Below are 23,285 nucleotides of genomic sequence, written 5' to 3'. Positions count from 1 at the left end.
GCAAAAAGCCTCATTCTACTCTTTATTATTTAAAGACATGATTAATGCAAATGCTATACATCAGCACCAGCTAGAAGGTGATTGGAGTGCCAAGCTATCCTCACACCCTACCTGGAACATATTAATAGTAGGAATAGCGCTAGTAATATCAATATCTTTAGTCAATGTGGCAAGCTACATAGAATACAAAGTTTAAATATGTGTATGACATATCAATGATCATTTTATATGTGAGTCTTACAAGTACAATATATGACACACAACTTGGGTTAGACACATTTTTATAATAGAAACATACCAACAATTAAGCAAGTAATTAACTAATATCCTCATACAAGGCAGTAAGCAAAACACGTTTTTATGTCACTTATACAAGATAATGCAATACTGTCTTGATCTAATGCGAGGAACCCTTAAAATAGGTTAAAGTTTGAAAAAAAAGCAGAGGGTATGTGAATGAATGGATGAAAATGAGTTTTTCTCTGGAACCAAGCAACAACTTCTTTCTCCTTCAACATGTTTAAAGAGTTGGCAAAGTGGTCCCACACGCACATATCAGGGGTGGAAGGCCTGCCCACATACAGCACTGGTTCATTATACCCTTGCGCCCAGCTTTTCTGCCTGATTTCGGGGTATCTTTCAGTGTAAAGTGATAGAGATGGTGTAGCAAGTCATTTTGTTCAGTAATCAGCCAGAAACAAGTGAATTGCACTTAAAAGATGTCCATATTGTGTAATAGGGGTCGAACAATTTTATTTCCTAAGTTTAACATATTGTTAGCAGAAATGCAATAATGTGTATCAGTAGGATATAGCAAGGATCCAAATAATACATGCTTGAGGTGACCAACATGCAATAACAAAGATAAGGGAATGACAAGGTTGCTAGAATGTTCAGGAACAACGTATTTTCAGAATTGTTCTAAGATAGCCAAGGCTATAGTAATGAGGACAGCATAGGAAATGTGTTTCATGCCATCAGCAAAATGACTCTAAAGGATTGGTGATAATGTTAGATGTCCTACATTGGTGAACCATTGGGTGCCCCCGATCAATGGAACAAATCATTCTGTTTTATTTTTTCTAGGCCTTCTAGGAAATTGGTATACAGTTCATTCGAAAATGGCTTAAATGTTGACCGATTCTCATCACATCCTCCAGGTCTTATACTTTTCATGATGTGGAAAGATTTAACTGGGAGGTACCACTTAATTAGAAATGTGTCAACTTCACATTCTTCCTTTTCTTCTTTCTGACAGGTATGTTGGTGTACCTTTGGAGAGACTCCAGTCCTGGCATTTCAGGATGTTGCAAACTGCTTAAAGCTACTATCTTCAACTATATCTCTATATTGGAATCTGTTGCTTGAAACAATAATATTCTTTGGCTAACTGTATAATAACATTTATACATTTTTCACTACTGTCACTCCTCTTTTGAGGAAGCCGCCTCTTGATCTAAGTGTGCTACAAACCTATTGACCAAATGTAGGATTGCTTTAGCATGCAAAATGTTTATAAATAATTGTTATATTACAACTTCAAGAGCATTTAGAAAAACATCAGATCATATCATAGATCAATTCCAGTTAGGCTTTCGAATGTCCCATGGAACAGAGACACCCTTGTAGCTAAATGGGAAATAATATTGTAATATGACGAAGATGGTTGTACCATGCTGATCATGCAGGATCTCTCGGCAGCATTTGACACAGTGGATTTTGACATCCCCTCGACAATGGTGTCAGATGTAACAGATGTATCTCAACATGAACTGTGTTGTTTTCATTCAATTTTGTCAAATCCTACCCATTTGGATACCCTTGAAAATGACTGATCTAAGTTAATATCAAATTGTTGTGGGGTTCCTCTGGCCTCGTCTCTCTTGTCATTACTTTGAAACATCTATATTTGACCACTGATGTCCATTTTTTGTAACTTAAATCTCCAGTATCGCTCCTATGAGGATGATACACATATTTTACTGCAAGCGAAGAACTCCACAGATACCTTTTTAAACATTGCTTGCTGCATGGAAATAGTCAGATATAGATATTTAAGAGTAATGAAAAGAGAGACTAGGCCTGAGGAACCCCACAACAATTCGAGATTAACTTAGATCAGCCATTTCCAAGTTTATCCAAATGGCTAATTTTTCTCAAAAATGAATGAAAACAGCATAGTTCATGTTGAATCTATCATGAATTCCATCCTTATGTTAACTTCCTATTTTTTGCTTGAACAGTGAAAAGTCTGGGCAATTAGAGTGACCTGTATTAAAATGGTTGGTGAGATTGTTAAATTCATATTCTTCAGGCTTTGTTTATTACATTTTTTACTTCCTTTTGTTCCAGTTGCAGACGACCCTGCTGTGGTTGTGGCTGTTGTTAAGTGAAAGTTTGACTACACCAATGCTATTTTACCTGGTACTCCACAGGAGCAAATGTACCCATTGCAGGCTGCAGAAAAAGAGCTTGCTTGACTTTTCTACCATCTGCCAAAATGTTCCTCATTTTCTCGGTTTCAAAGATGCCTTCATTGGTTACCAGTGAGCATATTGGGGGTCATTACGACTTTGGAGGTAGCCATGGTGCAATTAGCACCATGGCTGCCTCCAAACCCGTGTCCGGGTCCCGGTTCACTGAATGGGGATTTACCAGGTCATTCCAACCTTGGAGGACCCAGTAAGTCTCCATTCAGAAAACCAATCCCCATTCCCTTTCGAGCCCTCATAGGTGTCAATGGGAATGGAGAAGGAGCTAATAACAGGCCCGCAATTTGCGGGCCCGTTATTAGCTCCATGGTCCCTTAACGGGTCCCGCTACAACAGGCTGGTAAAACCAGCCGGTCCTGGTGGGACCAGCTAAGGGACCTCCTAATCGGGTTGTAGGGGGTTAACGGCACCAGCATCCTTACCGGTGCCATTCACCCCCATCACCAGGGTCGGAATGACCCTCATTGTGTCTTATTTCTCACTGCTCTTCTGTCTGCACAAAATCATTTGGGAATAGTTCCTACCTCATATTGTGCTTCCCGTGGTGACCAGCGCTTTGCTGTCCTGGGCCTCCATGTCTGAAACTCCCCCCTATATATCTGAAACACATGGTGTCTTTGACTCTTTTCATAGCAGAAGGGAGGGAAAAAGGGTCAAAAAGCTACCCCTATTCAGAGACGCATTGTTGGCTAGGTCCGGGATGCATCATGAGCTAGGTATGACAAATACTAGCCGAAAGGAAAGGTCACAGAAGGAGGGTTTGTGAATCCATAGAAAAACTTTTAATTAAAAGCTAGACAAATATCTAAAAAGTGGAGGCCTGTAACTTAACTTGAGGCCTACTAGAAGTGGTATTAAAAAACACATAAAGGTACAATTTCATAATTAACTGTACATTTTTTGTGAGGTTTAGTAGCAGAGTATTTTGTGCACTTTCATGTGCTACTCAAAAGTAGTTGTACGCAGCTGTTGTCTGACCTTTCCTTTCAGTTAGTATTTGTCATAACTAGCTCATGCTGCATCCTGGACCTAGCCACAATGAGTCTCTGAATAGGGGTAGCTTTTGACTCTTTTGGCTTCCCTTCTGTTATTTAACCTACCCTCTTGAATCAGGCCCCCCTTCAACAAAAAAGATGGTCTCTTTTGCCCTACTTATTTCCTGCTTTGACTCTTTTCAGTAAAAATAAAAAAAAAACATTTGTAAACATAAGTTGCTTCTTTGTCTTTTTTTCCTTTTTTTAACCATAACCACCAGATTTATCTTTTGGTCCTGAGTGATATAAGTTGTTCAAATCAAATCAAATCAAACTGAGAAGAGATTCAAGAGCCATGATTAGAGGACGTGCTGAATCTGTTTTTATTTTGTTGATGTAAGCTAAACAAATGGAAGAGATATTTGATCGGATGAATGACCGTTTTCGATGTCCAAAAGGTTGCAAATGGAGGTTTGTGTGTTCCTGGCCGTACGATTGACCCACTTCCTTGTCAATTGGCCCTGTACTTATGTGACCCAAATTCTTCAAGCTCCCCCTCTGATAAACTACCAGTCGCCTGCTCCAAAGGCAATACAGACTATCCGCGCAAGAAAAGAGCCCACATACAGGCACCGGTTTCCGGTGCATCCAACAACATGGCTGAACTTTTCAAGTTCTGCAGGGTACTAGACAACCCTTCCACAGTCTCCTCCACCCCTTCTCCTTCCCAGGCCTTCTACAATGCACTGGCCACACACTTTGCCACCAAAACTCAGGACATCATGAACACCCTTTCTAGCCACCCTCCCAACCAATCCAACACCTGCTTGCCTCCCTTGGTCCCTCTCTCTCCTCCTTCCTCCTTCTCCTCATTCTCCCCTGTCACACCTGTTATATGATTTGTCTGCTTCATAAAGTTCTCTTCTAAACAGGTTTCCCCTTGCTCATCCAGAATCATCAAGGATAACATTGGCTCCCTCACCCTCGCTGATTTTTGCAATCACTCTTTTGACAGTGAATCTTTCCCCTCCTCCCTTAAGCACTCCATTGCGCAGCATCCCTGAAAAAAAACCTTCAGCAGACTCTACCTGCCCTGCCAACTACCGCCATATTTCCATCACTCCCTTCCTGGGGAAGCTAATGGAGAAGCTGGCATTGACCCAACTCAACTCACACACTGAAATTATTCATGCCCTCCACGACAATCAATCTGGATTCTCAGCATCTAGAGGCACGGAAACTGCTCTTCTGAACACCCGTGAAAAATTGCTTGCATCTCTGGACTCCAACTCCCCTGCTGTTTTCATCCTTCTCAATCCTTTGACACAGTCAACCATTCCGTCCTCACACAAAGGCTCCACAATACCCTGGGTATCTCGGAACAGGCACTGGACTGGCTGACATCCTTCCTTACTGACCACTCTTCCCAAGTCATCTTGGGCACCTTCTCCTCTCCTACTTCTTTCTCCACAACTGGTGTCCCCCAGGGATCTATCCTCTTTCCTTGGCTCATTAGCATCTACCTTGCTCTGCTTACACACCTCATCTCCTCCTTCTCCTCCAACTCCTATTCTTACGACAATGACACACAACTCCTTTGCAAACTAGCTGCTGACCCTCTTGCACCCTCCATCATCCCTGACTGCCTATCTGCCACCTAGTGCACCTCCAATGATCACTGCCTCAACACCTGTAAAATTAAGATACTTTCCATTGAGATCCCTGCTCTCTCCTTCTTCCCTTCACTCTGGCCTTCCTCCTTGGGCCCTCCCCCTGGTCCTTCTTCTGAATCCAGGAAACTTGGAGTTATCTTCGACTCCTCTCTCTCCTTCCTCCCTCACACTCAGGACATTCCCAAGATGTCACACTTTCAGCTCTTCCTTCTCAAAGGAATTCTCCCTTTTCTAACTTTCCCCCAGAGGATCAATGTTACCCGACCCATGTTGAATCTACCTTCTTCAACTCTGAGACCCCCCCCCCAGCTAATCCAGAATAGGGCAGCAAGACTAATCCTTGGCCTTAAACCAAGGGACTGCATCTCTCCTGCCCTAAAAAGTCTTCATTGGCTCCTTGTTGCTGCACAGATCAAATTCAAATCTCTTTGCATCATCCACAAGGCTGTCTGTGCATGGGCACCATGCTATCTTCTGCTTTAATTCACTAAATTATCTTCCTCCAGACCACTTTGTTCCTCTGGCACAAACTCTTTTTTTGTAAAGCATTTTGCTAAACAGAGGGTTGGTTGTTGATTGCTTTCCTCAGCTGGCTCCCTCCTACGAAACAGTCTCCACCTGCCTCTGCGACATTAGCAGGTCTTTCTTAAATTCTGGAAGCTCCTCAAGACCCTCCTCTTCACCTCCTCCTTCCCTTCTTCTCTGCTAATCCCACAGTTGCTGTGATTGGTGTCCAGGGACCTTTTGCATCCTCAGGGCCCATGACCTCACACGCCCAATCGGCCCAGCTCCTGTCTTTCCTCAGCACGTACTTTGGGACACCCTCTGCCCTGGAGGTTTGCACTTACTCCTAATGTGGCCCTTGGCCATGTAACACTAAAAAAAAACACTTCATCAGTGGCTCACCCATGAGCCCAGACCACCTCATCACTTACTCCCTCTACCCTTTTCCTTGCTGCACTTGCACATTCTGAATACCAACAAGGCATAGCAGGTTGCTCCTTTCCTCCTTTTCCCTCCCCTGCTCTTATTCATTATTGTGTTATGTAATGTATTTCACTGCTTTGTCACCTGCCTCGCCCTGTGGGCACTTTGAAACAGTATATTACTTGCTGTAATCTGTAAGTGACTCCATTCAAGCAATCCCACTAAGTCAGTGCCTTGTCTGGGATGCCCAAGGGAAGCCCTTATTTATGCATTTTTATGGCAAGTTATAATCTGGATGATGAACCCTTGTATAACACCCCTCTCTTAGAATCCCCCTTGACCCCACTGAGCCAGGAAGTAGGCTTGTTTTGCAAATTTAAAAGGTTTATTTGGAAAATTAAACGATATATATATATCACACTTCTATAAATAAATTGATAATGGATAGTACACTTGTGAATATGAGCAGTAATCAGCAAGAGGTAATCCTACAGTAGCACAGTTCTTGGTTACTTATGAATAGGAACAGAAGAATGAGATGGGAAAGAATGCTTTATATGGTTCAAGGAAACACAATGATGAATGAATTGCAGTACAGAAAATAACTTGATATGGCTTCAACAAAAGACAATGTAATCACTTTTCCTTGACAATTCACTCCCCCCCCCTTTATGCAATATAAGGAGTTGGAAAGGAGAGCACACATTTCTCAGGAATACTATCAAATACAATACGAAATTCAGTTCCCCCCCAGCAAGCTTAGAGGAAAACAGGTAGAAGTTTGAAACACAGGCCCAAAATGCTTTGAATGTGATGACAATGAAGTGAGAAATCTGCTAAAAATGCTTTTAATTCCCTCTAGTGGTTCAGAGTAGGTGATATCTAGTTTATATTAGTTCAGGCTCACTTTAGCAATGCTCTATGAGTAACTAGCAGGTTAAAACGAATTTTAGCAAAGGAAAGCAAGGAGCTGCTGATTTTTACACGTGGCTGAAATTGTGCAAAATGTCAAATCGCGGCAAATTTAATTGCGTGCGTCGAGCATAATTACGGAGGCCCTAGAAGGAGTAGGAAGTCGGTTCTAGGTTAGTTGGAAAGCCTAGAATCTTAGCATTAAGATAAAAGTTAAATTTCGTTCCACAAATGGTTCCGGAGATATGGCTGATTTCGTGAAGGTAGTTTTTCGGATTTGAAATTTAAAAGTTCAAAATGACAGGTGACAGTTTTTAGCTTTAAAAAGGACAGAATGACACACACGATTCCTATGAGGTAGTTCTAAATAGGTTAAAATAGTTTTAATTAGATTATTTTAAACTAAGAGATTAGTCTGGCACAGTCCTAGAGTACTCACCCTATCTTTTGGACAGGAATGGCTTAGTCACCAATCGGGTCAGGATTGGCTGGACTTCTGCTAGCGGTTGTTCACAGCGGTCTGGTCTCTGGTTCTGCTCTCAGCACTGCACAGTTCTGGTCTCTCTGGATCTCTGGTCTCTCTGGACATCTTGTCTCTCTGGATCTCTGGTCTCTGGAGGTTGATGGATTTGAAGTCTGGATCTCTCGGCAAAGCGTCCCGCAAGAAAGTGGAAAGTGAATGTCCCTACCTGTCCTGCACTGTCTGCTTTTATGTGTTTAGAAAGTGGGTGTGTGTGTGGCATAACTGAGCCTGCCCCTCTCTACTTGTCATTGGCCCAATTCTCCCCTCTCCCAGGATTGGGGGAAGGAAATGGATTGCCATCATGATGAGGTCTGTTCATGGGTCAGAGGATCCTCCCACGGTCAATTTGCCCACAAATCTATATTTGATTCAAATACATATTTCCCAGATATACAAGTGGTTGACATTACATGTACATATTACAGATGAATTACAACAGGTCTCTGTTCAAGCCCCATGTTCCTGCGAGCTGGGATTCAGAAATGACCACATTTTGCGCTTTTTGGTCAGTTTACCAATATCGGACATTTACCAAAAATTACACAAATGTGTGCAAGGAGTATGGACATTAATTGATGAAGTGTCAGATTTGTAACATGCAGACATTCGGACTAAGACCCTATTTTCCGCTAGCAACCCCCCAGAATACACCACAGGGTCCTAACACCTCTTAAAATGTGCACAGAAAAATCCCAAGAATAATGATATTATTTATATAATTTTGACCAGTCCGCACTATGAGTTATCTATCTTTTTAAAATTATGCCCTGGTCAAAAAGGGGTGTGGCTTCCCACATCACATGGTGGAATAACTGGTTTATCCACTTCCCCCAAGCTCAGTTTGCTCTCACAGGCACTGCCCCTCCCAGTTTCTCCCAAGAGGAAGCCACTTTACAGCCCCCCCAATGTAACATTTGCCTGAGTCCAGGACAGGGCTTTGTTCAACTTCCTGCAGTCCCCAGGTGCTCCTCCCCTAACCCAAACAGAGAGGTTTCATCTCCTTTTGGCACGGGCAGCAGGATGCAGCTAGGCCTGGGAAGAGTGGCTGAGCAGGTTTCTCCTGTCGGGAGTAGTTGTCAGGCAGAATTCAGCTAAATGTCACTTTAGTTCCCAGTTTAAATCAAACTTACAATTTTTACACATGCAGCTAGAATGCTGATTCTAAGTTCAAAACCATGACATTTAACAGTTGCAACTATTTGACACTCAAAAGGAGGTCACTCATTTAATTTAAACATTTTGATTTTAGTGTTTTTAAATCCAATTTCAATTAAGCTGCTGACATCCACAGCTCAGCCAGTTTTGTTATAAACGTTGTTTTTGGGCTCTTCATCTTCCCAGATTTTGTATGCACACAACACTTCATTCTGCCAGATGTCTCCTGGTGTTCAGTAAGAGTTTTGAATATCCTGCAATGTTCGAAATAGGCACTTTGAGCTTGCATTCAGGAAAACAAAGGTGATTTTAAGGCGCTTTTGGTCTAACAACACTGTTATTTTTCCTTTGACACCACCTTACACCCCTGGTGCTTCCAGTCCATCATGCTGGCACTGGTGGGTGGCAGGTTAGACAACCATTTTGGTGTGCGCACAACCGCGCGGTTTTCCTGGTTCTGGGATGGAATGATGGGCGGTGACAGCTCATCCCCACATCCACCCAGTCTAATGATTTAGTTTTGTTCTGGGATAGAATGATGGGCGGCAACAGCTTATCCCCACATCTACCCCGTCTAATAATTCAACATGGGTCAAAACCCTTGACAAACCGCCTATAAAGCAAACAACAATTTAATAAATAAACACCTAGCACAGTAAAGAATCTATAAATCCTGACTGACACTGCAACCTTCTTCAAAAAGAAAATCAATATGTCAGTCATAAGAAAATACTGCTATTCATGTTCAAGACAATACTATCACTATTGAAATCTAACCAATATTTTCAGAATTTTCACACCATACACCCAACCTGCCAAGAAATAATTCTTTAATCCCAGCATCACATGTTCATATGGGCGTTACTGCATGTGAGTTCTATGGAATCTGACTTTGATCACCTGATAAAAACAGGTGGATGTCATTTGAACCCATTGTAAATGCCTCCTGAAAACATAGATTGTGGGAAGTCTTTTCAGTGCAAAGTACAACAATGCTTGCTATCCTGCTATCCCTAGATTTAACACATGTGGGCACTTTGAAGCGCTCAGCACAAACATTCCAAAGAGGAGATCAGGGCAGATAAGTTCAATATCCACTGTTTAGAAAAGGACCCCTATATTATATGGTACAATACATTATGAAGAAATACTTTGCAGACAGTCATAGGCTGTTCCGACAGCCATAGGCATTGTTGAATAGAGGAGTGCAAAGGACACTAATGAATTAGAACGTTCGACTTTGCAGGTCCATCAAAAACCGGTGACTTATGACATTAGTTAATAGAACCCATGATTTGTGTTAATAACTCAAAGCTATGAAGTACAGACCCTGGCCCGTGGCATCATATCCACATTATTGTAAACCCTGGTTGAAGATTATCCTACACGTATGAAAAAAAGACACATAGTAATACTCAAGGTTGCAGACCTTGTTAAACTGAGGTCCTAGTAAACAGTTACCACACGGGTCCATAAAGCACAGGTCATCGGTTTATGTGTAGGTTTGTATTGCATCTTTGTATTGTGTGTTTAAAATACACTCCATTAGGGAGCTCAAGTAAAGAACTACATTTTGAAACTAGACAGAGAAATTTTAGACACAGATAGGAAATAATGCATGTTTTCAAGCAATCAGATGAAAAGGTTTACCTGTCCCGCTTTGGCATTTTCACATACAAAGGTTTCATAGTATCTGGCAAATTCAGGAGCGTGGTCATTTATGTCTAAAACTCTAATGAATACTGGAACGGAGCTGCTCTGTTTAGGATTACCTAAAACATATATGAAAACATAGATTCATTATTTAAACGTGGTTGTGAAGTTACATGCCACTGAGATTACATATAATACCAGTATTCGTGCATGCTGCAGATACATGCAGTATTTCTATTTTAATGAGGGTAGACCTGTGACTGAAGAGCAACACATGTAGAGTTCTTCTTCACTACCCCCCATCAATCGTGAATTTGCTGGTGTGGGCAGTTATTACAGTGTTGTTGCTCATGTAATTGTGGTAAATTAAGGCAATGTTACATTTCTGTATGGCAAACTGAATGTGACACAAACGCCTTCTAATGGTCGAGGGATGTCCCTTATTGTGGTAGTGGTTGACTACACAAAGGACATACAGTACACCTGTCTATCAAGTTCTTTTTATTTTGGAGTGTATACATAAAGTATTTACATGTAAAAATAACGATTATTGATATCACTTTATTATGCAATGTAAGGGGTAGATATTAAAGGATACATAATACATAATACAACTGTAACAAGCAATTAATAATTAGAAACTAAGTATACATATTTGTTTATTAAAAACAAACTACAGGCCTTAGAGTCATTTTACCAAGAAAGAGTGATTCACCAGACATACAGAGAGTCTCCCAGTTGGTGGTGTGTGAAGTCAACTGTTGAGACACACATTCCTCAACCTTTCACTGTGTCTGTTAAGGTCTATGTTACAGAACAGTTAGCAATTAATTATTCAAAACAACTCCTCACACTTTTGCTACACCGCAATTATGTATTAATGAGTATATAACATATTAACTTGATGATCAATTGTTACCTAAGTATTTAACAAACATATTAGAGAACAATGAAAATAGTTAAACGGATCCTTTGTCAGTTGATACATTGCTTGATGTGCTCTTTTATGGTTTGATGTATCATGGGAGACATGTTACTTTCAATCCACAATTATAAAAGACTTTTTAATACAAATCTACTTGATCTCTCCTCTGCCTTCGACACGCTCATCCACTCTATCCTCATAAAATGACTTCACAGTACCCTGGGTATCTCAGAGCGGGCACTGGAAGGGCTGACAGCTTTCCTATCTGATCGACCATCCCAGGTTATTCTTGGCACCCTCTACTCGCTTACCTCCTTCTCCACCTCTTGTGCCCCCCAGGGCTCCAACCTCTCCCCTTGGCTCTTTAACACTTGCCTTGCTCTGTTGGCACACATCATTTCCTCCTTCTCCCCCAATGTCCAGTGCTATGCAGATGCCAGTCAACTCTTCTTCAAACGTACTGCTGACACTCTTGCCTCTTCCATCATCCTGGACTGCCTATCTGCCAACCAGTCCTGGTGCACGTCCAATGATCTCTGCCTTAATGCCAGCAAGACTGAGATTGTTCCTATTGGAACCCCTGCTCCCTCCTTGTTCCCCTCACTCTAGCTATCCTCTATCGGCTCTCCCCTTCTCCTTCTGAAGCCAGAAACCTTAGAGCCATCTTAGATTCCTCTATATCCTTCCCCCGTCACATCCAGGGCACTGCCAAGAAGTCCAACTTTCAACTCTTCTTTCTGAAAGGAATTCTCCCTTTTCTCACTTTTCCCCAGAAGCTCAATGTCACCAGAGCTCTGGTTCTGCCTAGCCTTGACTACTGCAACAGCCTTCTCTTGAATCTACCCTCTTCCTCTCTTCGACCACTCCAGCTAATCCAGAATAGGGCAGCAAGACTTATCCTTGGCCTTAAGCCCAGGGAACACATCTCTCCTGCCCTAAAAATTCTCCAATGGCTACCGGTTGCTGCATGGATTAAATTCATATCCCTCTGCATCATCCACAAAGTTGTCTGGGGCTGGAAACCACACTATCTGCAACTTGCTATTACTAAATATTCTCCCTTCAGACCTCTACGCTCCTCCGGAACCAATTCTTTGTGTGTGAAGTATTTCGCTAAAAAGAGGGCCAGAGGACAAACTCCCCCTTCTTCTATTTCTTGAGCCAGACTTCCTCAAATTCTAGAAGCTCCTCAAGACTTTCCTTTTCACTTCCTGCTTCCCTTCTTCCCTCATCTGCTAACCGCACAGTTGCCGTGATTGGTGACCAGGGCCGTATGCATCCTCAGGGCCCTGGCCTCCCACATTCAATCGACTCAGCTTCTGCTCAAACACAGCACTTGCCTCGGTACCTACTGGCCTAACCCATTGTAGGCCTGCACTTATTTCAGCTCTACACTCCCTTGCACTTACTTTATTCAGCACTTACCAGACCCTCCAGCTTATAGTGATTTTGCAATCCCGCAAAATGCTGGGAAAAACGGCCGTTTTTGCAAAAAAGCGCAAAAGCTGCAGTTTTTGTAAAAACGTGCACAAAAGTGTCTGTTTTTGAAAAAAAATACAAAAAAAACTGAAGGGGCTAGTTTCTCAATTCTTCTTTTTTGGACTCAAGAAATTAAATGCGCAAGCACATTTCATCACTTGACCCAAAAAAAAGAGCAGTTTGATCCACAAAGGACATCTGGATGGACGCTTCTTATATGCGCCCTTTCAGATGTCTTTTTCACCCCTTTGCGCAAATCGGGGGGCGTTTCTGCACATCTAAAAGCACATCCCAAATTGACAAGCAAGATGCGCTTTTAAATGTGCAGAAATTGTAGGCCACCCTATGCGCCCACTTTAGATACGTGCACAAGGGGTGTCACTGCTTTAGAGGGTCTTTACTGACCATACTGACTCATGCAATAATTTAGAAAAAAAACATTTTTAAGTGTGACAGCTTCTGCCTCACTTGCATTTCTGTTCCCCAAATGGGATAGAAATGTGTTTTTTGGGTAGCATTTTGCAGTGGCAGGACCCTTAAGGACCAGTCATGGTGAAATGCATGGCGACCCTGTAGACCATTGTCGGGAGAGCGTTTCCAACACAAACAAATACAAGGTGGCTGGTCAGCGCATCAATTGCACTACAGCTCTTGCCCATGGAAATGCGCAGGTCATCTTTGAGATTAAGGTGGCCTGCTCCTTTCCAAAAATGGCTTATCTAAAAACAGCACATCTTCTGCTCTATTTTTAGATGTCCCATTTTTTTAGGACAAAATTTACAGTTTTTTAAAAAAATTGAAAAATGGTCACAATATGTGAGAGAAAGGAGTGAGAGGGGTGTGATGGGTGAGTTGGGGCGTGGTAGGCAAGAAAGCGAAGGGAGATCAGAAGGAGAGCAGTGGGTCAGAGGGGGAAGCAGTGGGCAAGAGAGCAGAGTGGATGCAGTGGTGTGGTGGGCCAGAAATCAGAGAGAGCGGAGATACAGAAAGTGGAAGGAACGTAGGCTCAGGGGTAGTAGTGGACCAAAAGCAGAGAGGGGTTGACCGGAAAGGGGCAGTAAGCTGCATATTGGGAGAAAGGATGATAGAATGGGAGAAAGGGAGAAAGGATGAAAGATGCAGAAGTAGCTTTCAAGAATGAAGGATGGTATACTGCAGGAGGAATTGGGGACCGTACAGTGTGAGTTGGGATTATGATTTGAAGTTTGGCAGGAACTAGAAAGCGCAAATTGTGACTTGGCAGTGTGACAAAGCATGTGAGTATGTGTATGACTGAGCGTGAGGTTCAAAAATACAAGTTGTAATGGGGAATTGGTGAGACATGTGAGGTGTGTTGGGTGAGAGAGGTGTCTGGGTGTTTGTGGGATTGGGGAACATAGAAGGGGAATATGTTCAGAATTACAACTGATAATGATTAATAACGTTAATAATATTAAATAGGCATGCACATTAAACCAAAAAACGTAGCCAAAACAAACACTCTTCTGCCAAGCCAGAGACGGTGGTCGGTCAAAATACCGAAAATAAAATCTCGAATTACAAAAAGCACGAATTAAAAATCTCGAAAAAAAAAATATCGAATTTTTTATTTATTTATTTATGTGTTTTTGGGGTCAGGTAAGTAAAAAAAAGGGGTAAAATAAAAAATAAATGAAAAAAAGGGGGGTTAGGGGGGGAACCCCCCCATTTTGAAAAAAAATGCATCAAAAAAAAATTCGATATTTTTTTTCGAGATTTTTAATTCATGCTTTTTTTCGAGATTTAAATTTTCGAGATTTTGACTATAAACCGCCAGAGACATCTAGGACTCTTCCTATTTGATATAAAAGATACATATATTCACACCCTGGCTCTCTTTTAGCCTTGCACAAAGCCTCTTTCCTGCAATGTACCAATCTTGCACCCTCCGATCAATACAAATTGTGCTGCAAAAATGCTGCCATAAATAAAGGTTTGTGCTGCAAAATTTGCCATTTCATGCCGCAAAATTTGCCATTTCATGCCGCAAAATCCTGGAGGGTCTGACTTACATCCACTGCACACCCACGAGCACGGACACTCCAGCACTTACCCCCAATCCATCTTCCCCACCTTCTCTCTCTGCACTTGCACGTTCTGAATACTCACAAGGCATAGTTAATTCACCTCTTTTAATTCTTGTGTACACACACTGTTTTTTCAATCCCAAATTCTATCCCTGTTGCCATGGGGTGCTTTGAAAAACATTTACTTGTTGTATAAGCTCCTGACAAATGAACAATACATAAATAAATATATGTTATGAACACTCATCAGTTTGCGTTATGTAAAACAGATATTTTGAATATTTGACCATGACAATATCTGTGCTAAAACAGCACATTTCTGTCGACTGCACATCTCTTCTATACGTAATTATTAGCTGAGGTTTAAACCACCTATTCATATCCATGCAGTACAGTCGGTTCAGGAACAGAACATGGACTAACATTTCCTTAATAGAGTGGTCGCAACAGCACGTACCCGTCTCTGTGCCATTTCTAATACAGGAACTAACAGTGTCTAAGAAATGTTAGCATCCACTAATGCACTATTTAAATTAGATTGCAGGTCACTAGGTTGGGCATAACCAAAATATGTTTTGAAGGCCCCTGTTCAAGGCTCACTGAGCCTGTATTTGCTGAAACAACATTGTCTTGTGAATGTGTACTCCATTCTACTGATACCCCTGCCTGGGCAACATCTGCCCCCATTTTTCTGATGAAGACGTCTAGCCTGGATAAGATTATTGCCATGGATGTAAGTACATCCACTTGCATCCTTCCAAATCTGGATGCTCCTACTACCATGCTGTGACCCGATTGGGTAATGGGACACACAAAGGGAAAGCCCTCCCTCAGACGGGAGGCAAAGCCAGCCCCTCTTGAAGGCCCCTTGTCAACGGTCACTGGGCTGTCTTTGTTGAAACAACATTATTGTGTGCAGGTGTGCTCCATTCCACCGATGCCCCTGCCTAGGCAACAGCTGCCCTCATTAAACTGGTAGGTGAATTGACTGGATAAGATGGCTGCTATGGATGGAAATACATCAACATCCTTCCTAATCTGGATGCACCTACTACCATACTGCAACCCGATTGGGTGTTGTCCTAAAAAAATGGAAAGCCCTCCCTTAGCCGGGAAGCAAAACCGACTCCTTTTGAAGGCCCCCGGGAAAGGCTCACGGAGCCTGTCTTTGCTGAAACAACATTGTTGTGTGCAGGTGTGCTTCATTCCACCGATGCCCCTGCCTGGTCAACAGCTGCCCCATTATACTGATGGAGGAAAATTGCCTGGATAAGATGCTTCCATGGATGTAACTACAACCATTTGCATCCTTCTTAATCTGGATGCACATACAACCATGCTGCGACTCATCTGGGTGACATCAGAAACAAATGGAAAGTCCTCCCTGAGCCAGGAAGCAAAGCTGGCTCCTCTTGAAGACCCCTGGTCAAGGCTTACAGAGCTTGTATTTGCCTGTCTGTGCAGGTCTGTGTCTACTGCAATTCCCATGTCTCATAGACAGGCTCAGTTGTCTCCTCTTCCATCTTGCAAGCCTGAAATCTACGTTCAGATCTGACTCTGCCTGGTACTCAACCCTTCTGGATTAGCTGCCATTCGCAAAAGGTAAAAAAAAAACCTGTATCTTTTTCTATCTACATGAGGTACACGCTATTGTGCAGCTTGTCTGAACCCGTGCCATCCCTGCTACCCTCTCATACCTGCCCGCTCCTATGACGCAACTGCTCAGGTCATCCCGTTTCTGTGAACGCCCTCTACACTAGTCAACCACACCAACTAACCATCCAGCAGCAGCATTATGTGCCTGGAGAACCAACAGCCAGGCTTTACCCTCTCCCCTCCTTGCCTGAGTTGACCCAGCGAACACGTCTACAACGCCCCCGTCTTTAACTCTATTCCTAACACTAAACATGCAAAATACCCGGAAAAACGCTGATTTGACTGTTATCACACTGCTAATGCTGTAATATGTCGACAACGCAGCCTATCTTGACTTTTGTAGCCTAGTGCTAAACGCATACTGGAAACTCACCGATTTTGACATTCTGCCTATCGCAAGACATGAGGCGCCAAAGAAAAAAAAACTGACCACAATCTAAAATGGCCACCATGCAGCTGTATTGGATGGTGGGGAAGTTGCCCAATCCAAGATGAACCCTGAGCAAGTGATGCTTAGTAACAGAGGGATGCACAACCATTTCACGTTAGGTTTGTTTCAACTTTGTAGATGAACGTGAGCAGAGCGACTGACGTTTTCGGTGTGCCTGCTAAGCTGTGTTGAGGATTGTGTGTACTTGCAGGTGGGGTTTTGATTGAGTGGGCTACGTGCGTCCAGTTTTGAATGCTATCATGCACCTGAGCTCGAGGGGAATTACGAAGCACTGGTTTAGCCTGCACCAAAGAGTGAAAATTGCAATCTGAGCATTCTGATGAGTTTCCTAGCGGTTTGTAATGGCTTCCAGGTGATAATATCATTTAAATACAATGGGTCCTTTTTTCTGAAGATGTTTTAATCACGTGTACAATCTACACATGCAAGCGAACAAAATCCCTACCTTTTGTGGGTTTACTTCATTTATTAAAATGAATCCTGTCACAAAAGTAGCATTGTGATGGCAGACTAACCCCGCCCGCATGACACGGGTGGCTGTGCTAATGATGGAATAAGGGATTACTCAACACATACACTTGATGCATGAAGGGATTGCTCTGAATTGCAGCAGTTCTTGGCCGTTTCCCCACTGCCAGTTGTCTCCTTTTGGGAACCTGGTCCGGGGGAAAGTTCAATGAGTGCAACTGTAAACAGGGGTGTAAATTCAAAAACGGCATTTGCAGTCAAGGATCCTTTAATGCCTATCACATCAAATATGCTCTCTGCCAACTCCAGCACCAATAGGGGTTTGGTTGACTAATGCATATTTAGATGACAGAAAGGCTCTGGACACTTAAACATGCCCAGAGGGACTGAGTGCAGGTCCTGTGTACCCAAACCAGTCCCTCTGCATGCACACAATTCTCGTTTGGACTTTTGATATGTGTAGAGTGTAGAATCGTAGGACACTTTGAGTCTTTTGTACATCAGGCTCTGTGCGTCTCGCTTTCTGCTCCGTCATCTTTTTTGTACATTGGGCCTTAAATCACCTGATTATGTATTCCAAGTGGGAGAGCTCCACAGTCGCATAGCTTCTCGTTGAATTTAGAGAAACAAGTACAGCTATCAACTTCCCTCTCTCCATTGTATGAAGGCGTGGATAGTTGGTCACTCAATTAGAATAAGAAAACAATATTAGCATCTGCTCAAAATCCCAGCTTAATTTATTTCTATATAGATGTTGTGGACAACTACAACATTGACGGTATTGTTTAGCAGACCACAGCTGTGTTGGCTGCACATGCTGTTGAACAGGAGCTTGGAAATAATAAGATAGTTGTATCTGGCAGGTCTGCTTACATATTTTTAGAACATGCAGGTGTTCAATTTTTCGCTGCAGATAAACATCCACCATTAACATGAAAAACAACGTACTCGCAGTATAAGAGCCTCTTTCCACTTACTAATTTCTGTCGCTATGACAGTGAGGTTGTGCCATGGTGATGCTTCCCGATCAAGTGGCTTGGAAACGAAGATGGATCCATTACCCGAGCGGATATCGAACATTCGATCCATATCAGTGTTGCGATCTAGAGCATATCTATATAAATAGGAAAAAAGGTACATATTTGTGATAAATATTGCAATGATTGCTAAAAAATGAATGTATACACTTCTAATCTTCTTTGGGCTAACCAAATAGGTTGCAAATCTGAAACAATCATCTTTGAAGCAAGTTGGCTTTTTTGATTTAAATCTTTTTTTTTAACCAATCCTTTATTCGCTCATCATTGTTCACATATATAATCAACTTGCTGTTTCCAGTTAATCTTTGCATAGCACATTTTCTATCAACATTTCATACTGTAACAACTTCAGCATCCTCCTGAACCCCATCCCCCCCCCCACACCGCCCACCCCGCCGTCCCCACCAGTTCCTGCAGGCAGTACTTTAAGTCCTGTTATTTGTGGCTCAGGTCTCTTCCTCCTCTAATATCCCCAGCACCCTCTGACTCTTTGGGATGTATAGGTGTGTGACGTCCTTGATTGAAATCTATTTATTGGTGAATACAAACATCCCGACAAGGCTAAAAAAAAACACAAACCGCAGCAATATAAGAACAAGAATAAAGGGAAATCAAAACCGTCAGTAAGGTTGCATGGAAAAGTAACACTTGTGAATAGAGCAAACCTACCTACTCAGACACTAAGTATCCGGTCCCCACCCCCAACTCTCCTCAATCAACGCGTATGAAAGAACCACCATCTCCCACCCTAGCCCACAACAGCTTAATAAAAAAAAAGAACAGCTGGGGAAGAGACAATATATCAGCTGGAATCAATTCTCCCACTCCAGAATCTCTGTAAACATTGTCATGCAGTGGATACAATTGTTGCAATGACGGTGTATAGCACAAATATATACGGCAGAGGATATGCAACTCTCATATGATTGAAATACACATATGCATATTCATATACAGCCAAGATACCAAACGTTCTATTGGACTGCATATCCTCCACCTCTGAACTCTCGACCATGCACAACAACCCCTCCCCCCGCCTCATAAAATGCTACAGTCAGACCAAGCCAAAGAACAGAGAGCGCTAGATGTATTGCTCAAATGAATCCCACTGCCGCACAACTCTGTCAAACCCATGCCGGTTCCTGTATGCCTGTCTCTCACAAGAACATAGTCTGGAAACAAGGCTCTCCCACATCCCTGGGAAGGTTCGCCAGGTGATCTCCACTTAAGGAGGATAGCCTTGCGGGCAGCGAACAACATGACATATATCAGCCTTCGGACATGGCTGTCCTCACGCCAGCCCTCCACATCCACCCTAAACAACATAGATTCCGGTGCCAATGTTGGAGACACCCTCAAATCCTTGGCAGACCATTAAACATGACTCCCCAGAACCTCTGCATTTTAGCACAGGACTAGAATAAGTGTCCCATCGTCCCACGACTGGGGTGTAATACAACTGTTGCATACGTTTAAATTGTGTGTCCCTATTACTCAAACTATACGAAACCACATTAATCAACGAGAAAAAACATATATGTTTCTGAACTATCCAAATGAACCCCCAAATCTTCCACCCACTTCCCTACACGTATGCAGTTCCTTCCTAAGTTATTGAGAATCCAATTAAGATAGACATTTTTTTTAATTTTAGAGAAAGTAGAAGGGTCTAGTACCAGTTCATACTGATAGTTGGGAAAACGTAGCTTCTGAGATCAACACCAATGAGATCCATGCTTGACTGTCGCCACGCCCAAAGCCATCCCGGCCTCCTCAAATGGTATTGGGGTACAATCTTCAAACAGACCGGCACCTGTTGCCATTGCTCTTTTTGAGAAAACTACCATTGTTTACCTGAGAATATCAAGAGGAGTGCTCGGAGGCTCAGCCATGGTGGTGTCCATTTTGCATCAACCCCTGAAAGTGTAAGCATATGGGACCAAGGTGTTAGGGTAGGGTTAATAATAGGATGTTTTTGAATGTGTTTTGGGAGACGTGTGAAAGGAAGAGCAATAGCCTCTTAGAGTGTAAGGGGTTGGAGAATCGGCAATTCCGCCATCCACCAGCTTGAGGTATTGTCTGTGTTTAGCCATCTTTTAATCCAGCATGGCTGCTCCACAGAAAATAAGCACTCCATGAAGGAAGTGCAAGCCCACCACCCTGCTTAGTTGCTTGCAACAGAGTCTAATTCAGCCTAGCCTTTGTATGCCTCCAAACAAATCTCCCAATTTGCCTATCAAGCTCGTGCCACATATGTTTAGACATAGGGAATGGAATCATCTGAGCCAGATATACTAGTTTTGGAAGGATATTCATTTTAACTACATTGATTCTCCTCTAGAGGGACACGGGCAGAAAATTCCACTTAAGTAAGCCCCCTTTAACTTTGTACAATATTGAGGGGTAGTTATTTTGAACCAGCTCACTGAGCTGAATGCTAATGTGCCCTTCAAGGTATTTAATTGCATGTGCCTGTAGTTTAAACTGAGCCAACCCACCCAGGTCCCAGGATATGGCGCTTCGTAGTGGAAGGATTGCCAATTTGCCTGAATTTACTTTCTATCCTGGAAGTGGACCACATTCCTGAAAAATAAGAAAGATTTGCTGGAGATTCGTCTGCCATTTGGAGAGAAACAATAAGACGTCATGTGCATATAGCGAGATGCAATGTTCCACCTCGGCTTGAACTATACCACCCAGGGTAATATCTAATTGGACCCTGGCCTTCATAGGCTCGATAGCTAATGCTTACAGAACGGGCGATAGGCGGCACCCATTATGAGTGTCTGTATATAATTGAAATGGATCGGATGTATATCCATTGTTGACCACTTATGCAAGTGGATTTGAATAAAGAAGCTTTACCCTGTCTAAGAAATATCCCTCAAAACCGGATGTCTGTAAAACCAAAAACATGTAGTCCCAATGATCCTTGTTAAATGCTTTCTTGGCATTGAAGGATCACATTATATCATCTGGATCAGCTTTCCTCATGAGGACTTCAGCAGACATCTCATGCTGTCACTAGAGAACCCATTACATATAAATCCCAGTTGACCAGCAGGGGAAGCACCTGCTCCAGACACCTCGCTAAACATATAACCATATTTTCTCATCAGTGTTAATAAGGGAAATCGGCCTGTATGTGCTGCATTCTGAGGGGTCTTTACCTACCTTATGGAAAACTGTTATATTAGCAAGCGTTGAACTTGGGAGGGATCCCGCTTCTCTTGCTGCGTTAAACATCAATGTCAGCCTGGGCACCAGGGCCCCAGCCAATGCTTTATAAAGATTGATTGCAAGGCCATCTGGTCCCATTGCCTTGCTGGTTGTCTGTCCCTTCACAGCAGCAGCCACCTCCGCCTAAGTAATCAGGGCATTCCGATGGAGTCAATCTGTATCAGAGGTCATTGGCCCTCGAAGGAAGTCACTTAGGTGGAGGTAATTGCGTATAGTTCTGGATAGAATTCTTCAAAGTGGTCATGTATATTATAGGTGCCTGTCCACATAGCGCCCAACCTCCCTCTAATCCCATCAATAAGTTGATCACCTTGACAGCCCCTAAGCGAGATAGCCATCAAGCGAAGGGGGCAATTCCATTCCTCATAATAGGATTGGATCAATTTTGAAAATAATTGTGTGTACTCGAACAAGACAAAGGAGTCTCTAGATTTGTTATGTCACTGCTCATACTGCTGTAATTCCTCCTGTAACTGCCTTTCCTGCCTCTTCTATTGCTTGAGTTTGAACGCCCATCTAGAGATGCACTGCCCTGTAATATAGGCCATAATTGCATCCCAACATTTAAATGCAGCAAAGTCGTCTCAGATTCTCCTCCCAGAACAGGTTGGAGTGTTCTGCAAGGTGCAAAGATGCGAGATCAGTCTCCAAGACAGAGCCTGGTGACAGGCAGATGGGAAATTAACCTGGAGCATGACCGGCGCAAGCTCTGATATTGCGATGGTGAGAATCTTACAACAATCAACCATGGCCATCACAGTGGAAAAAAACAGCCAGTAATCTTAACAGGCATAACTTTTACAATGGTGTGAATAGAAGGAGAATTCCCGTCGTAGCAGGCAGAGTTCTCTCCATGCATCTTTTAACCACAACTCATTCATTAAGAGCAGGAGAATTCCCATTATTTGTGCTACAATGGCATTCTGGGCAGACGCAGGTTGCCTATCCATGACTGGCGAAAGCGTGACATAGAGAATGTGAGAGAGCCCATGTGTGCTGCACATTTTGAGAATGCAGGCATATAGATCCCAGCATTTTCTTCTGTAGGCCCGCATATATTCAAGAGCGTGATACATCGCTGATACAGTATGTCTCTGACCAATAGGTGCCACCCATCTGGATCCACCACCGTATCTATGGCATTAAACAGGAACAATTTTTGAACCAAAATTGAGATCCCCTTTTGCGATAATATGGTGCATGAAAAGCTTGACCCACCGATCCCCCAGCCAATTTTCCAGATTCAATACCATCTAGGGGAGTTTCAAGGAGATAAATAATATCACCCCGCTCATCCCTTAATAGATTCAGCAGTCTATGTCACTTAATTGGGTCACTGAGGCCCTGTATATCCAAGGTAATAAATCTAATGGTAGCCATGGCAAGGGAAATATGCACCTCACATGGTATACACCACTATTTCTCTTGCTTGAGAACGCATTACTGTACACAGCATGCAACACACCCGGCCAATGGGTGGCAAGTTATGGCAAGTTATCTCTTCATCAAAATACAGAGATTCCTCCCACACAACCAATTTCTACAAGCCCAATCATCCATACCCCATAGCAAAGTGCAGGGAGCCCTAACATAAGCACAATTACCCAGGATAAATGCAAAAGGAAAACTTAACCACAAACCCCAATAGAAAGTTAACAAAGAAAACTTCAAA

General features: G+C 42.7%; 1 protein-coding gene across 2 annotated transcripts in view; it reads right to left on the bottom strand.

Moving 5' to 3' along the window:
* Window positions 1-23,285, bottom strand: part of LOC138481513 (cadherin-9-like) — a 1,092,027-nt gene that overhangs the window by 104,378 nt on the left and 964,364 nt on the right. The window contains exons 8-9 of one of the 2 annotated variants that reach the window (XM_069613698.1): window positions 18,311-18,447; window positions 10,307-10,428 (exon numbers count right to left, since the gene is read on the bottom strand). In XM_069613698.1, the coding sequence (XP_069469799.1) occupies window positions 10,307-10,428; window positions 18,311-18,447 (259 nt within the window). Of the gene's footprint in view, window positions 1-7,417; window positions 7,784-10,306; window positions 10,429-18,310; window positions 18,448-23,285 lie in introns of those variants that run through there. The other variant, XM_069613699.1, reaches the window with a different exon arrangement.

The sequence above is a fragment of the Ambystoma mexicanum genome, chromosome 5p (genome assembly GCF_040938575.1).
Source record: "Ambystoma mexicanum isolate Mex_15411 chromosome 5p, UKY_AmexF1_1, whole genome shotgun sequence".
Lineage (NCBI taxonomy): Eukaryota > Metazoa > Chordata > Amphibia > Caudata > Ambystomatidae > Ambystoma > Ambystoma mexicanum.
This window is presented reverse-complemented; position numbering and strand designations above follow the sequence as displayed.